Source organism: Pelecanus crispus, chromosome 1 (assembly GCF_030463565.1).
Source record: "Pelecanus crispus isolate bPelCri1 chromosome 1, bPelCri1.pri, whole genome shotgun sequence".
In the NCBI taxonomy this organism is placed as follows: Eukaryota; Metazoa; Chordata; class Aves; order Pelecaniformes; family Pelecanidae; genus Pelecanus; species Pelecanus crispus.
The window spans coordinates 206,399,724-206,417,030 of record NC_134643.1 but is presented as its reverse complement, the minus strand read 5'-3'; the positions used below and the strand labels follow the sequence as shown (position 1 = coordinate 206,417,030).

General features: G+C 42.2%; 1 protein-coding gene across 1 annotated transcript in view; it reads right to left on the bottom strand.

Moving 5' to 3' along the window:
* The window catches only part of MICU2 (mitochondrial calcium uptake 2), a gene marked incomplete at its 5' end in the record, with an annotated part of 150,874 nt that extends 142,702 nt beyond the window's left edge, over nucleotides 1-8,172 (bottom strand). The window contains one exon of the mRNA XM_075720594.1: nucleotides 7,906-8,172. Coding sequence (XP_075576709.1) covers nucleotides 7,906-8,172 — 267 coding nt within the window. The remainder of the gene's footprint in view (nucleotides 1-7,905) is intronic.
* Between the last annotated feature and the right edge of the window lie 9,135 nt (nucleotides 8,173-17,307).

Genomic DNA, 17,307 nt, shown 5'->3' with positions numbered 1-17,307 from the left:
AACAATGGTCAGCAGCAAAGTCGGAAGCAAAAAACAGAAGGTCAACATTTTAAGCAAGTGACAAAGTAAAACAGGGAAGAGATTTTTTTTTTTTTTTTTTTAAATTCTAACCCTTACTTAAAGATGCTCCAACCCACAACAGCGCTGGTAATTTTAATGATTTTTACATGGCCTTGTTTTATTACATAGATCCTAAATATTAATAATCTATGTGGTCAGGTTTGTACCTGCTGAATTCAAATATGAGGCTTCTCTGAGGCCTGCAAGCTATCACTGAGTAGCATGTTTGATGTGGATTAAAAACATCTAGAATCATAGAATCATAGAATGGTTTACGTTGGAAGGGACCTTTAGAGGTCACCTAGTCCAACCCCCCTGCAGTAAGCAGGGACAGCTTTAACCAGATCAGGTTGCTCAGAGCCCCAGCCAACCTCACCTTGAATGTTGCCAGGGATGGGGCCTCCACTACCTCTCTGGGCAACCTGTTCCAGTGTAAAAACTTCTTCCTTCTGTCTAGTCTAAATCTATTCTTCTTTAGTTTAAATCCATTATTCCTTGTCCTGTCACAACAGGCCTTGCTAAAAAGATTCTCCCCATCTTTCCTGTAGGCCCCCTTTAAGTACTGAAAGGCTGCAATAGGGTCTCCTTGCAGCCTTCTCTTCTCCAGGCTGAACAACCCCAACTCCCTCAGCCTGGCCTCATAGGAGAGGTGCTCCAGCCCTCGGATCATTTTGATGGTCCTCCTCTGGACCCGCTCCAACAGGTCCATGTCCTTCTTGTGCTGAGGGCCCTAGAGCTGGACGCAGTACTGCAGGGGAGGTCTCACCAGAGCAGAGTAGAGGGGCAGAATCCCCTCCCTCGACCTGCTGGCCACGCTTCTGTTGATGCAGCCCAGGGTACAGTTGGCTTTCTGGGCTGCGAGCACACACTGCTGGCTCATGTCCAGCTTTTCATCCACCAGTACCCCCAAGCCCTTCTCCGCAGGGCTGCTCTCCATCCCTTCATCCCCCAGCCTGTATTGATACCGGGGGTTGCCCCGTCCCAGGTGCAGGACCTTGCACTTGGCCTTGTTGAACCTCATGAGGTTCACAGAGGCCCACCTCTCCAGCTTGTCCAGGTCCCTCTGGATGACGTCTCGTCCTTCTGGCCTGTCAACTGCGTTTGCATTAAATTTCAAAAGCCTGTTAAAGCATTATGCTGCAGACTTACTTTATACACACTTAATTTTACTTTGTGAGCATCCTAGTAACCTATTATATGTGCTGCTACATTTGCATTCTCCATTAATTTTTAATTTAATAAAGACTCAGAGGTAAACACTTTAAAATATTACTTAGGACATAAAAACTATTCTAGGATTTTTGATCCAACAAAAGCGGGCAATTTTTTTCTTTTTATGACAGAGCAAGCACAAGAATCTTCCTGTATACGTCTCAGATTAGACTGCACATATTCTTTCTGGTTTTATTTTAGAACCACATTCCTCCCTCCAGGCGATTCCATACATCACTACAAATCCTTATGCAGTTTTATCCCGGGTTCTATATTTATCAAGACAGCTCATCTTAATAGCAATGTTCTTCTCTCAGCATGAACCAGGCTTTTAAAACAGATTGCAAAGAAACCCCCACAAAAATTCCCATTCTAACAAGATTCACCAATGTCTCAAAATTTAAAGCACTTACACATAACTTATAAACAATGGTTCCTACAAAGAAATACGGTATTTTTTTTTTCTATTTCGTGACTGAATTCAAGGGCCACATACATACTTTTTATCTGCCAATACCAAAAATCCTTCACATGCAGTTATTATGCACAGCTTGCCTTCCTAAATAACACCATCTATTGCAAAAAAATATTCAGAAATATACTGAGTGAGAAAGTGTGGGCCCAAAGTAGTATAAGCATAACTTAAGTCACAAAGTGGTCCTGGATACAAAGGATGTATAAAAAACACATCAAAATCCCAGAGCTACGCACTTCTTCCTTCTGCTGCTCTGAAGAAATTACTTGAAATGATTTAAACAAAAGCTGCTTTTGACACGCATGCAACTGATTACATTTGCTTTGGAAGCAGATAACCAGGGCCACTGACAACACCATGAATATCTTTTATGCATGTTTATGCCAGAAGTTACCAATCAAGTAAAAGTACACTAAAGAGGTAACATAGCAGACATTATTTTGCAAATCATCTATTGACCTGGGCTGGAAATTTTACCTGAGTGAAAACCATGCACAATATATATGGACTTGTCTAAACCAACTCTAACTCAACATTCATGTCTTTGGAGACACAGTGCACATCTCACAAGTGTCACCAAGAAACACACACAGGACTTTAGAACTTTTAAAATCATTTTTATTAGCTTCCAAGTCTGGGAGTCCAGAGACTTCTACTAAAACCCTGATAAACTTGTATTTAATATAAGCACTCTCCCTAGATTATCCTATGAACTGTGGCACTTCCTGAATTCTCTGTAGCCCTAGGATTTGTGAAGAGGTCCTCCAGTGGATTATTTTGCCTTTTCTGTAGTGCCAGAACCAAAAGGGTCCTCCCTGAACAAAACTGGTGTTTGGGGAATCCTTTACAGTATTCTGGGTTAGGCAATAGTTCCAAAAATTATACATTTTTAAATAAATTTTTGTTTATTTTACACGTGTAGCCCCAGAGAACTAATTTAAGTTCCAGTTTTGATCATTAGAAGTATTTTACACACAGTTGCTTGGAATAACAGTTTTCATACCATTGTAACACAAAATCACCGCTACTATGTGTGGCTACTTTTGCTTCTCTTAAGAATCGTTAACATTGGAAAACTGGAAAAGGGTGAAACATTCAATATAGTTCAAGATGAAATAAAACATTTAACACAGTCCAAAAGACGACTGTTTCAATAAACACATTTTAAATAAAATGAGAGTTTCAGAAATATCAGACACACACACACACAAAGGCACAAATGGTTTGTTAACCATAGTTATAAGCATTATCTTAATATTTTCAGTACGATCAAATACAATTTATGTATTTGTTTAAGACCTCCAGGACAGGAATCTAGTCTCTTCTTATCTGGAAGAATAGTAGTGCATTGCTGATGCAACACAAGCAGTAGCAGAAAAGGTATGATAAAGACAACCAATTAGACTACAATCATGTAACAGAAAGCATTAATAAGGACAGACAAAAAAATGCTGTTAATAAGTTTCCTCTACCTCAAGTAAGCAGTATCACATATTTATGTACCAACCAATGCTTGCACAATCCTAGAAAAAGAATGCTTAAAAAAAAAATCACGTTTATCGGCACCAAACAGACAGGGCTTTGCAACACGTGTAACTTCATATATGTGCTAGTAACAACTCCAGTCAGTCTCATTTGGAAAACAGTGACTTAGACTCAGCACAAAATGAGACACTCTGCAGGGATGGCAACTTTTCAAGGTTGAATCAAATTATATTCTTCTTTCTGAAGCTTAGTGACTAAACAAGCCCATAAAAAACTCAGCAGGGACAGGAGATGCTGCCTCTGGCACCTCACTGCTTCTCAGAGTTTTCTTATCATTTACAGTTTGTGTGCTTATAAGATCAATGCTACGGTCACTTGGCAAGTTCCAAATCTAGTTGGGAGTGGGGAGACACTAGTCATTGCCTCTCACAAAACGCTGCAGGCTCGCGATGTGTGCCATTCCAAATTCACTTGCACGCTCTTTGGCAATCATGTACTTGATTCTTGACCCTGATAAAGGTAACCTAATTGACTGCAAAGCTGTCTCGCGATAAACAGCATACTTTAACCAAAGAATTTCAACAGCTTTAGGCCACATAATACCACATTAGCATTGCAAACTGCAAGCTCTGAGATAATAAAGACACAGTACACAATACCGCAAGTCTGATCAAGGTTACAAGTTATATACCATCGTGCCATCTGAATTACACTAGTAAAGAAGAAAAGCAGCCTGTATAGTGTCACTGCAGTGCATACATTTTTCACCTGGCTGTGTTGGTTTGGATAACAGAAGAAACACTTCTAGTGAACTACAACATAAATTGCTGCTATAAGTTACACTGATAGAACAAAAGCTCTTCCCCCCTCTGCTTACCCCCTTCCCCCTTTATACAAGCTGACTAGCTTATTTCATTTGAAAAAAATGATCTAATTTTTCCCAGCACAGGCTATATCTGGTCTAGGATATTGTCAGTGTAGCTTTACTGGTAAATAAATAGAAGTAAAACCTAGCATCTATAAAAAATATAGATAGATGTTAATTTTGCTATAAAAAGCTTTGTACAGTTGAGATTTAAAATCAGCACTAAGGACTTATTCCAATATATATTAGTTGTACGTTTCTAAACAGTAGGTCAGCAAATGAAGATAGAGAATGAAAATAACTCATAAATCACTTACTGAAGCTTTAAAGAGACAGTTAGTATGAAAGATTACATCTGAGGTAATTTTACATTAAATATAGGAAGTTTTATTATTAATATGCTAGCCACTTAATGTAAGCTGTCAGAACAGGTAAGTGGCAGCGAAAATGCTGATAAAAAACAGGTCCAAAAAGAGATTAAAAAAAACCCCAAACTGAAAATTCATTGCCAGAATAAACAACAATTGTATTAGAACACAATAACCAAACATAAGGTACTACAAAATAAACCAGACACTATTTACACTACTCACAAAAGGAAAACAGGTTAACTGACCCTGCAGGACCTTTGATTCTGCAAAGACTTGTAGACAGGCTTGATTTCATTCACTCTGAGCAGAAGTCAGAAGTGCCAACAACCAATATGAGCAGGATTAAATCCATTCCAGCAGCACGCGAGGACTGGAATTAAATAAAGATTTAAGAAACTAGGTGCCAAAGGTATCAGTCTTTGATTTTAAAATAATGAATAGCTTTAGAAGAAAAAAAGAATAAATACTGAATTTACAGAACTTTAGCTTTGATGTGTTGTTTGCCAGCTTCAACAGTGACTTGTATCTCTGGCGTTGTCTAGAACAAGGTATAGATGAAAAATTTCTGGCTAGTTTGACAGAGACTAGATTTACTGAGACTAATGGAATATCTAAATAGAGTTATCAACTTCAACTACTTAAACTAAACAAACAGCAAGTCTTTATAATGAATGCTTTGATTCTGCAACAAAGCTATTAATGATTGTTACATCTCGCTTAAGACAAGAATGAGAATTTACTCAGTGGCTCAGATTATGGTTACACCAGAGTCCCATACATATATGAAATTGGTCTCAATGAGAAGACTGTTTAAACATAATGCAATGCTGCTGAAAAATGTCACCTAACTAAATATTAAATCACGTTCTGTTGGCTCTTTACAGCACGGAGATACATTGTCACTTTGTCAGCTTCACTTTATCAAGTATTTTGAATAACTGCCTCCCATTTTGCAGCAATTCATTCTTGTGATTCAACAGTAAAGACTATATTACCAAGGAAAACTGGGAAGCACTGTAGCATACTCTCACTGCATTCTCAAAAGCAAATGCTAGGCCTGGTTGATGAGATATAAATACAAACATTTCCACCATATATTCCTTTATTACCACAACAATAATGAAAATTATGCTGTTTAACGTCAAATACTTGCCTTAACCTGCAATATTTCACATACCCATGCTGCAAACATTTCCACTACATAACATACTGCAACATGAACAAACAGTTTAGAATTGTTTGCCAGCACAATCTGAAGTAAGGCTGCTTAAGATCAATTACAATGAAAAGGAGTAACAACAGAAAGTAAAGTTATCCACCTTTAGAATGTGAAAAGTATCTCCATTTAACAGGATTGCACAAGCTCTGAAATGAAAAAAGATCACTCCAAAACATAAAATAAAGGTGATATACTTGTTTCAACACTCTGTTTTGCTTTTGAGTATTTCCTGGCTTTGCCAACAAGAAGCCACAAGTAGCATCTAAACTACTTAAAAGACTCACAGCATGCTACTTTGGCTCTATCACTCTGCTCCTCATAGCTTTTCCAATCCAGTTCCACACTCAGTGTATTGGCCTTAGTGTCACGCTCAGCATGGCCAGTTTTTAGGTAAACTACCTAAAAAAGCTCAATACATTAATTGCAGAAACATGGAGTACTTTTGTCTGTAACTATGATAGCATCTCCAACAGTCTTTTTACTGGAAAACTGAAAAGTTTAAATTGAATAAACTACTTAACATTTGCAGAGTTCAGCAATTTACTGTCTCCAAAAATGAACTAATTAAATAAGCTGTAGACTTTTGGAGTTCCCCCAGAGAATTAAAAAGTGTACTTGTAGGACTGTCCATGCATTACATGGAAGCTACTCCATGCACACATCAGCACCAGAACTAGATTGCTTCACTCAATACCCTTTAGAAGTGATGACTTCCTGCATTTAACACTTTTTATATACAAATACATACACGTCTACTTACGCAGGAGTCGCATACATAGATGAAATTGGTCTCAACAACAGGACTTTTTAAACATAATGCAATGCCACTGAAAAATGTCACATAACTAAATGTAAAATCATATTTTGTTAGCTCTTTACTACAAGGAGATACATTTCCAGTAGGATTTCTAGTGGAATAACGGATGCCTTCCTCACTAGGAGGTGCATACAGAAAACCAAAGCTTTAACATGCGCTGTCCAAGGAACCAGGACTAATAGTTAATCTATTTAGAAACATGCTTAATTTAAAAAATCGGACTTTCCTAAGGAGATACAGCTTAGAAACTCTCCACAATTAAGACTGCAAAATATATATTTAAAAAAAAAAAAATTCTTTGTTCTTGACTCAAGAGTAAAGGTTGCTATTCACCTGCCTGCAGTTCAGTCTGTTCAATATCTGTTAAGGGACAAGACATCAGAGCATACAAGCTGTTGAATACTTTCAAAATGTCCCACATGTAAGTAGATGAACAGTACTGCAAGCATACACTGACCTCCTCCCCCCATCCCACCTAAACCCTCTGGCCTAAAAAACATTCAGGTCTTCCAGTCTTGAAATACCTAACCAACTCTAATTGACAGTAACTCCTTCTCTGAAGGAAGGCCAGGAAGAAGTTCACTACCTCCGTGAAAAGAATAAAGTTGGGAAGCATAACTGTATTTTGGAACTTGCGAAGATTATTTTGTAAATAATGAGTATCTGTCCTTGAACGTAACCTTCTGAGTGCACACTGATGTTCCAAGGAAAACTACATTTTAACAACCATAGCACACATTTTGAACACACTATGAGGAAATCTTTTTAACTGTTACACGTGATGCATTTCAGACAAAGTATGAAATATAAAAGCACTATTTTTGTGAAATATTCTTTTTTAAGGGGAGGAAAAAGGTGCACGACTGTCTAACAGCACCTGACACGTAGACCAGGCATCGTGGAAGGAAGACAAGTTCTGAAAGTTACCAGCAAAGCGAGGATCTCAGTACAGGCCGTGCGCTCGTGCAAACCACGCAGGTTCATCAGGTCGCACGACCCGGGCTGTCAAGAAAACGGGGGAAACTCTGGGTGCTAGGGCAACCCCCTGCCTTCTTCCACTCAAGAAAACGGCAAAGTTCCCGTCACCGAGGCGGGCAGGATTAGTTTAAGTGACACGCCGCTGACCCCGGCTGCTGCCAAGGGGGCCGGGGACGCGCATTACCTGCTGGACCACCTGAGCGATGAGGGCTCCCGCAGCCGGGTCCCGCCTCACGGCGCTGAGGCAGACGAGATCCGATCACCACGGGCGCCGGCCCGCCCGCAGGCCGCTCCTCCGCGCCCGCCAACGGCCGCCCCCGGGTCCCGCAGACCCGCGCCCGCCCCCGGCGCCAGGCCCCGGCCCTCCCCCGCTGCCCGCCGGCGGGAGGCGAGGCTGCCGGAGCGCGAACGCTGCCGCCTTACCTGAGCCAGGACCGTGGGGAACACGCCCGGCCGCCCGCTGTAACCCGCCGCCAGGGAGCCTCCCGCGACCAGGGCGGCGGCGGCGACCCTCCAGCCGGGCGGGCGCCGCTGGCTCCGAGGGGGCCGCAGCCCGGCGAGCCGCCCCCTGAGCGGAGCGCGGGCGCCCGCCGCCAGCGCCGCTCTCCACGCCGCCATCTTCCCGGAAGCCGCCGTGGCGCTGCCGACATCGAACCGGGCCCTCCGCGCCGCCGCCGGCCGCGGGGCGCATGCGCAGCGCCGGGCCCGAGGCCGCGGGGCCGCTCGCTGCCCGCCCGGCGGGGCGGGGCGGGGCCGGGCCGGGCCGGCTCCGGCCCGTCGCGATCGCGCTGTCCCCTGAGAGAGCGCAGCGCGCTGGCCCCGCTCCGCGAGCGGGAGGGAGGCTGCCCGCAAGCCAGAGGGGACGGTCCAGGCCGAGAGGTAACGCAGGCAGAGGTGCGCAGGGTCTCACAGCAGTGACCGGCGCCGCAGGGCCCCCTTCCCGTCTTGGCAACGCGCCCGGCTCCCGGCCCCGGGCCGGGCAGTCCCCTCAGGGGTGAGGGGGGGCGGCAGGGCCCCCGCTTCAAGCATTTCGCTGAAGACAGCTCAAAAGGAGGGGCCGGCCGGCGGGCAGCGGCCCTGCGCAGCCGGCCCGCGCCCCTGGGGGCTGTGGCTGCCCCCGGCCCTCCGCCGGGAAGGGGAGAGGGCCTGGCCGAGGATCGGGCTCTCCCGGCGGGTTCCTGCCGGCGAGGGAAGGCGGTGGCAGGGGTCAGGTGTTTTGTTGTGTCAGGGAAGGGACCACCGAAGGCGTTGCCTGTGCTGTAGGGAGTGAGAAACGGCGACGCCTGTGACGGGCCGAGGGTGCCGAGGGTGCCCCTCGCTGCCTCGCAGAGCTCAGCCTCACGTCATTCACTCTTCTTCCAGAGCTTTAAGCCACTGCTGAGTACATGAAAAGCAATGGATCATGAACTGGGGTTGAGACCCTGCGTACGGAGCGAGGCAGGTTTGGTGAGCTTGCGCTAGCAGGGCTGGCCTGACGCCATTGGGGTTTTCGAAGTGGTGGAGATGTTGTGTATGGATGCATTGCTCTGCGTATGTTCCAGACGAGAAACAACAAAAGCGTGAATAAGTTTAGAACATCCTTTTCAAAGGCAGAGTAGAGTTTCTCATGAAATACAGATGACAGAAGATACTGGTTACAGAAACCATCATGGCAGAGGTCATAACTGAAAAGCATTACAGATTGACTTGACCAGCCGTAATCGCTTGTGTCAAAGACAACTCTTCACTGTGAATGCTTCACAGTGCTTTTTTGTCCACTGCCATAGTTTTAACAAAGCTCTCTAGGCCTTGGTTAGATTGAGTTAGTTGACCACACTCAAGCATTAGTTAGTTGATCATGTTCAAACATTGGGCCATCTGGGAATTAATGATACAGTCACATGAAATAAAGTGGAGAGGAAGCTAAATGTCATTTGTAGGTTGGCAGTGCCAGTATCCATGTTTTCAGAGTAGTTCACGTAGTGGCTCCCTGTGAATGTGGGAAGAGACTGGGGAGAGAACTGCTGCATGCAATTTCCCATTATTTTGGTCTTTGGTTAAAGGCCTTCAGAAAGTACTCAGTCCATTTTAGCAAACTGTGTCTTTCACCTCTTTCTGATACGACAGCCAGTACTGTGTTATCAACATTACAAATGCTGTGGCACAGGCTCTGAAACATGGAAATGCCTCTTTGCCCTCTATCCACTGACAAACAGTGATCATACATCAGTGCCACTAAAGTAAATTTAGTTCACTCTCCTTCCCTGACCTGAATTTGCAGTCGTGAATTCAGTTTCATAGATGGTAATTTCACTCATCTAACTAACGTATCTCAGAATTTATCCAGTCTTGAGTGTCATTCTGTGAAGTGTTTGGGACATCTTCAGGAATGTGCCACCTGAGTCCTTAGCAGGATACAAACACTTCAAAAACACCTTCTCTGGGGAACACAAATGGCTGCTCATTGCAAAATCACCCACGAATGCAACATGCAGGGTGAATGGTTTCCATCTCCACAGACTAACGTACGTTGCAAAATCTTTTTCCTATCCCCAGAGACCTAGAAGGTAACTTATACAGGCAGATCCTTTCTGATCCCCAGATACTCTAAAACATAGCAGCAAAATCCCTCTATCATTACACACACGCACACACACACACTGCAAAATCCCACTTCTGCTGTAGAGATGTAAAACTTAACAGCAAATTCCTGTCCCCTATTTCTACTTCCCTCTAGACAGACGAAGTATTTTCCATCCCAGTCTTATAGTTTGACACAGAATATTTACACAAACACATTAAGAGTACTTCCCTTTCTGTGTCAGCCTATAACAAGCACTTCATGAATGCTGGCAACATCCCAGAAGCGTTGTAAAGGATGTCTGAGAGACTTGAATTCTGAATACCAGATCCCTTCATGTTGAACACACAACCATAACACAGGTAAGCAGGTTTAGTTCAGCACTCTGCCAGGCATTTTCAGTTTTCCTTTGAGTAAGAACGAGTAAGTAGGTCATTTGTCTTGCCTCAGATGACATTCCTGACTGGAACAGATACAACTGCAATGTGAATGGAGAGCTATTCTCATATGACTGCAAGCACGCAATGCTGATGGGGAAGTTAAGTGTCCTTAGCCACCCCTTCTCTCCCTGCAGTAAATTCTCCCCGTGTGTGCAGTGTCCAGGAGTGCAAAGCTGCTGCTGCGCTAACGTGGCTCACACCTGTGTTGCGGTAACTAGGCTGGTATGTTTGTGAGTGCTAGAACGTATGCCTAAGTAGCTAGAAAACCCTTGGCTGTTAAGACATAGTCCTGTTTCACCTCATGCAGTATCACTGCAGGGTAGTTTATGACAGAAAGCAAAGATCGCTGTAGTCTATAGAAATGACACTGACAGTCTGGTAAATATAACAGGAGTTTCATCAGAAAAATTAAGCTACAGACAAATGTCATCAACTACTATGCCCTGTGGCAGTAAAATGTTAGTTCAGAGGCTCCCTTCCCCATCCTGCACAGTTTGCTCCTCCTTGGCTCCTGTAAGCAGAAATCATTACATTTAGCAAGCTGAAATACCTGCTTTTTTAACAAGTGCTTTCTACATATTGACTTCAGGCTTTGTTCTAGAGATGTTTGCATTGCTTAAAATTTGCAAAAGCAAATGAAAAGCCTAATAAAACATTTTTTTAAATGTTTAAGAATGTAATTTTCCTGTAAGATTCAATGTTCCACTGAATTGTTACATAACAATACTTAAATGCAGTCATTTCTTGTTAGGCATAGTGAACATAAGGTGAAGTCACATCAAAAGACGGAAACACACTACCATGAAATAAACCTCTTGTGACTCCTGTGATTCTTAGGAAATCATGTTTGGCAGAAACTTCATTTCTTCCAAGTTTTGTTACAAAGTCAAAAGCAAAAATTACAAGTACCAAGTAAACCTACGGTTCCACATGCCTGAAGGTCCACTTCCACGTCTCGGTGTCTTTTAAGAGCATTAGGCCAAGTTCCAGCAGGGATTCACTCTCTGCTAGAACTCCAGTCCCCTCAAGAGCATTAGGCTTAGTGCCAGCATTCATTTACTCTTGTAACAGCTTAAATTAACTCCTGTTACATTCAATCTAAACCCTTTCTTATTATTTTAGATAGAATAAGAGTTGAGAGATGGATTCAGTCATCCAGTCTGAGGGCCACCCATCATGCTCGTCTGTCTTTCTGGACTTCAAATGCTGCATAAACTGGATTGGGGAAGGCGATGACCAGCCATTTGTGAATTGAGGGAGGGGCTGACAAGCCACCTTTTATATACATTACCCCATTTCATGAGCCATAGCATGGGCGTGGCCTGACTTCTTTACTGTATATACATTTGACAGTAAGCTCCAACGAAAAGTAAGATTTTAGTGAGCTAGGCACTGTGCTAACAATATTTTGGATACTTTCCTGGAGGAGCTGAACAGACAAGCTAATTGAAAGACAGGAAATATCACTGCTTGGTTTTGTAGGTGAAGAACTGGACCGCAGATTAAATTCTGCCCCAAGTCAGACAGAAGACTGAAATGGAAGGTCTCACAAAGCCAGACCTTCTTTACCCCCTTCAGAATTACACTGGTCCTCTTAAGAATATCACTTGTATTTAACAGACATGAGAGCAATCTGTCTGACATGATTAAAAGGAAAACACTCTGAAGCAGATAAGGATATAAGCACAAGGAAGACAGGTTTTGTTAAAAGTGATAAAATTAAATAATCCTCCTGCACTTTGAAAACTACAGGGTGATTGGATAAAACAACAGTCGTTAAAGTTGGCTGGCTGATACCTTGATCTCTATCCAGAGTCTCAAAGGTCCTGTACTAAGGTTGTTTATGGTGAAGGTTGGGAGTTGACTTTGGGGATTTCCAAAGTTGCTGCGTATTCTGGAGAGACTAGTATTCATAGAATCATTTGGGTTGGAAGGGACCTTTAAAGGTCATCTACTCCAAGCCCCCTGCAATGAGCAGGGACATCAGGTTGCTCAGAGCCTGGCCAGCCTGACCTTGAATGTTTCCTTAATTTCTACCCATCCTGCCTCCACAAGAAAAAAAAACAACAAACAGACGGGAGATCAGTTTCAAAGAAGCTGAAATACCTTCCTCTGACGAAGAAGCCTTAAGATGACAATGTGCTGTTAGTTTACAGAAAGTCCAGTTATTTTACAGGCTTTGGAGATGATGGAAATGGAACTAATTACCAGACAGTCAACATTCATCCACTAGTAAGACTGAAAATAAATGTGAACATTTTGTGGCTAGATAACACCGTTCAGCTCATAAATAAAGAGTTCACAGCAGTCTTTGCATTTAGGACCTAGGCCATAAATACAGCTTATCTTCAAATATTTTCAACTTGCTAAAGTTACTTGAAGGCTTATCATGATAGAGTCCATTTAAAAGGAAAAGAATTAAAATTTATCTAAGATATGTGTCCCCAAATACCTCTCATAGCATTAATTTATATTGACCTTTCTAACACACTAATGGTCTTCCCACACTGTTCCTACGCAGTTAGCTGAAAAACACCTTGCTGGCATATATAACAAGTTCCCTCAAACTTCAAAAGAATTACTTTTTTAAGTCAAGTTAAAAAATCAGAGAGGAAAGTTGAAAGCAAAATTATTATTTAAAAAAGAAAATGTGAGCACTGAAGATACTAGTAATGTAATTGGAAAGATTTTAAAATACAGTTTCTAAGATGGGAGTGACCTTTTTGTGATAAATATTTGATTCATAAAAGATGGTATGCAGACTGTCGAAGTACTGCTTTTATGTGAATAAAAAATGCAGGTCAAAAGTGATACTCTCTTGTGAAGGAAGATGCATGTTTTTGAATTTGAAAAGTATATTCGTTATGGCTCTCCAAGTTAGGCTGTAGGTCTCAATTCTGTGAAGAGTTACATATATTATGCCTGATGTTAAGCATTTTGAAAAGTTCTGTGGTCTGAAACAAGACTACTCCTGCTGCATAACATTAACTGTATACATAAATCTTTGAAGACTGGGGACTTGCTTGCTATTAGATGAGAACTGTGGTTCAACCGCTGGTTTATCTTTTAATGATAAGATCCCATAGCACTTTTGCAACAATAATAGAAGTCCCACAGTCCCCTGAAAACATTTTAAGTAATAGAATTACATTATGTGCTTTAGTGGTTAATATTTTCCTCATGGTTCCAGCTGAATGAGTTATACTTAATTTTTCTTCCCTTCTAAACATTATTCTGTAGTATTACTAGCACTGATTAAAAAGACAGACCCATATCTAAGTGAAATCCTATCATTTTGACTTTTTACCTATATCTTTATATACACACACATATATATACATTTATATATGTATTTTGCCTATAATATATTAATTGTAGGATTTCCTGAAATCTTATTACTAGTGCCTTCCATGTAAATATAAAATTTTATTGTGGGGACCTTACCGTATTTCAGGGAGCATTTCTTCTCTCTTCTTTCATTCTCTGAAATCAGTGTAAACATTGCCATCAATTTTAATTATACCAGTATTTCACCCTGAGTTTTATAGGAAGAGTTGGCAGCAATAACCATAGTTAAGGTTGCCTAACACTTTCCACTGTATAGATTCTGTACTTAAAAAGAGAGAGGGATAGAAATTGTACATAAGGGTACAATAAAACAAGTCAAGATTAGCAAAGTTAATTTTATCTGTGTTACTTGAAGAACCAGAAGGATTTATTAGGGACTCAGACTTTATATTTTTAAGTGCAATGTGACTGATATAATTTTAAATAATTATTGTTATGTAGTTCAAAAAATACAATAAAGATGGCAAAGACATTACTTCACAGTATTACTAAAGAAACAAATATAGAATTATCAGTATTTTAACCTGTAAAATATTTTAAAATATATGTTTTCTGGAAATGTTGAAATAGAAGAAGCGTCATATACCTTCTTTCTTGTTTCTTTTCCCAGACCGCTGTCTAAAGCTACTATTAATAACACTTTGTAGTACTACTGTGATTATTAATGAAAGTTATCTTAAATTATAACATCTCTAATACTGCTGAAGACAGTGAAGTGTATATAATTATTTCTTTGAAAACGAAAGGAATTATAAAACTCTAAATTACTGTTTTCTGTAATGCATTCCATTATTTTAAATAGTGTTTACTTCTTTTGCTCAGAATACCATTTATGATCTTTGATTGCACCTATTTTTGTATAAGCAGGGGAGAGCATGGTTATTTTCCAAATATGTGTGTTTAGTAACTAAAATTAGTATAGGGTCTGATCTAAGCTAATAGCACAAGTGTGTGGTAGACACATACCTTCACTATAAAAGGTTCTGCAATCCTTTCATAAAAAAGTTGAAAGTCCTAATACAAAGTTCATTGTGGTCAGCAGAGTCTGTTTCCATTGATGTCTGCATTTGGCTCTTACGGAATTTTGAAAAATAGCTATACTATTTGTGTAAATATTGTGAGCAGTCTCGGTATATTTGCTAGTGAGGAGTTCCTTAGTGTGTAGCTACATCAAAAGGGACTGTTGGAGCCACTCACAAAGGCATAGTAGTAATGGTACTAATAACAATCCCTGAAGAAGCTGTGGACAAAGCTGCTCTTTGGGGAATGGTCCCCACTTGGCACCATTCAGGCAGGAGCTGTTGGCTGAATACACCCAGAGAGGATTTCCAGTCCATTACAGGACCCTCCTTTGGAAAAGAGAAGGGTCTTGAGGGAACTTGAAGGAGTTGGTACTCTGCAATATTGGAATTGCTTGTGTCCAAGGAGGCATAAGCTATAGCAAGATACAGAGACTGGCTCATGTTCACGAGGCTTTTATGGGTCTTCATATTCATGCAGCTTAGGTATGGCCTCTCTGTATCTGGTCTGTAGTGGAGAGGTTTAGTTGGAGCAGCCCAGAGTACAGCCAGGATACCTGTATGGTGCTGGCTGTGGTCCCTGAGCTCAGTCCCTCTCTCTCTTTTATGCAGCACAGAAGATGTACCCATACAATATTAGTCAGAGTCCACAGCAAATCAGCTGTAACAATTTTCTGAGGAAAGGGGACTGATGAGACTAAACCATGTGTAACATAAGTTTGTGCAGAATGGCAAGGGTATGGAAGACATGGCTAGGATTCGTCTGGCTAAAAATAAATGTCTACATAGTGGTATCTGCACCTGATTTAATTGCCTTATGCTTTTGTTATAGTCAATGGGGAGAAGTATGCATCTCTGCGTCATGATTCGTCTCATCCCTAAGATAGATGTTTAAAGTGGCTCATATGAATCTCAACCAAAGAAATACCCATTTCACTCTTCCTGGCTGTAAAGGGAACTGAGATGATTTTAGTTGAGCGGTAAATACCTACACTGTAAGCTGCTTTTATTTGCTGGTTACTGTTACTGCAGATACTCTTGAAAAGGAACTCTTGGTTATCAAACTTGTTGGGCACGTATGCTGTCAGGGTTGGCATCAACGGAGATAGTCAGACGCAGTTTGATTATGGGGTGCCATCCTCATGACAGGTGGAAGCACATGTGTTACTTCAAGGTGCAGCTGAGGGAGGAATGTCTTATTGCTGTTGCATGTGAGAAGTTGTGATACCCTACTTAAGTACTAACTTGTTACTAAGCTTATGAACATCTGTATTTGGGAACACTGGAATTTACATCTCTTTTGTGTCTTGCCTTGTAAAAAAAATACGCATATCCTCTGTCCGTTCAGACATCACTCCTATCACTGCCCAGGCAGTGGAAGCAGGGACAGGTGTCCTGGGGGGAATACAGGGAAATAGCCCGGTTGTGTAGGGAGGAGGTCAGGAAGGCCAAGGCAAGGATGGAGCTGAATTTGGCGAGGGACGTAAAGAATAACAAGAAGGGCTTCTACAGGTATATCAACCAGAAAAGGAAGGTTAAAGAAAGCGTACCCCCCCGATGAACAAGAAAGGCGACCTTGTATCAACGGATGAGGAGAAGGCTGAGGTACTCAACAACTTCTTTGCCTCAGTCTTCACCGGCAACCTCTCTCCACACCCCTCCCAAATTGATGGGCCAAAAGATGGGGACCAGGGGGGTAAAGCCCCTCCCACTGTAAGGGAAGATCAGGTTCGAGACCACCTAAAGAACCTCAATGTACACAAGTCTATGGGACCTGATGAGATGCATCCCAGAGTCCTGAGGGAATTGGCTGATGTAGTTGCCAAGCCACTCTCCATGATATCTGAAAAGTCCTGGCAGTCAGGTGAAGTCCCTGCTGACTGGAAAAAGGGGAATGTTGTGCCCATTTTTAAAAAGGGAAGAAAGGAGGACCCTGGGAACTACCAACCTGTCAACCTCACCTCTGTGCCTGGGAAGATCATGGAACAGATCCTCCTAGAAGCTATGCTCAAGCACATGGAGGACAGGGAGGTGATTCGAGACAGCCAGCACGGCTTCACCAAGGGCACGTCCTGCCTGACCAACCTAGTGGCTTTCTATGAAGGAGTAACTGCATCAGTGGACAAGGGAAAAGCAATGGATGTCATCTACTTGGATTTCTGTAAAGCGTTCAACACAGTCCCCCACAACATCCTTCTCTCTAAATTGGAGAGATATGGGTTTGATGGGTGAACTGTTCGATGGATAAGGAATTGGCTGGATGGTCGCATCCAGAGGGTCGTGGTCAATGGCTCGATGTCCGCATGGAGACCGGTGACAAATGGAGTCCCTCAGGGGTCCATACTGGGACCGGTGCTATTTAACATCTTCATCAGTGACATAGACAGTGGGATTGAGTGCACCCCCAGCAAGTTTGCAGATAACACCAAGCTGAGTGGTGCGGTTGACACGCCAGGAG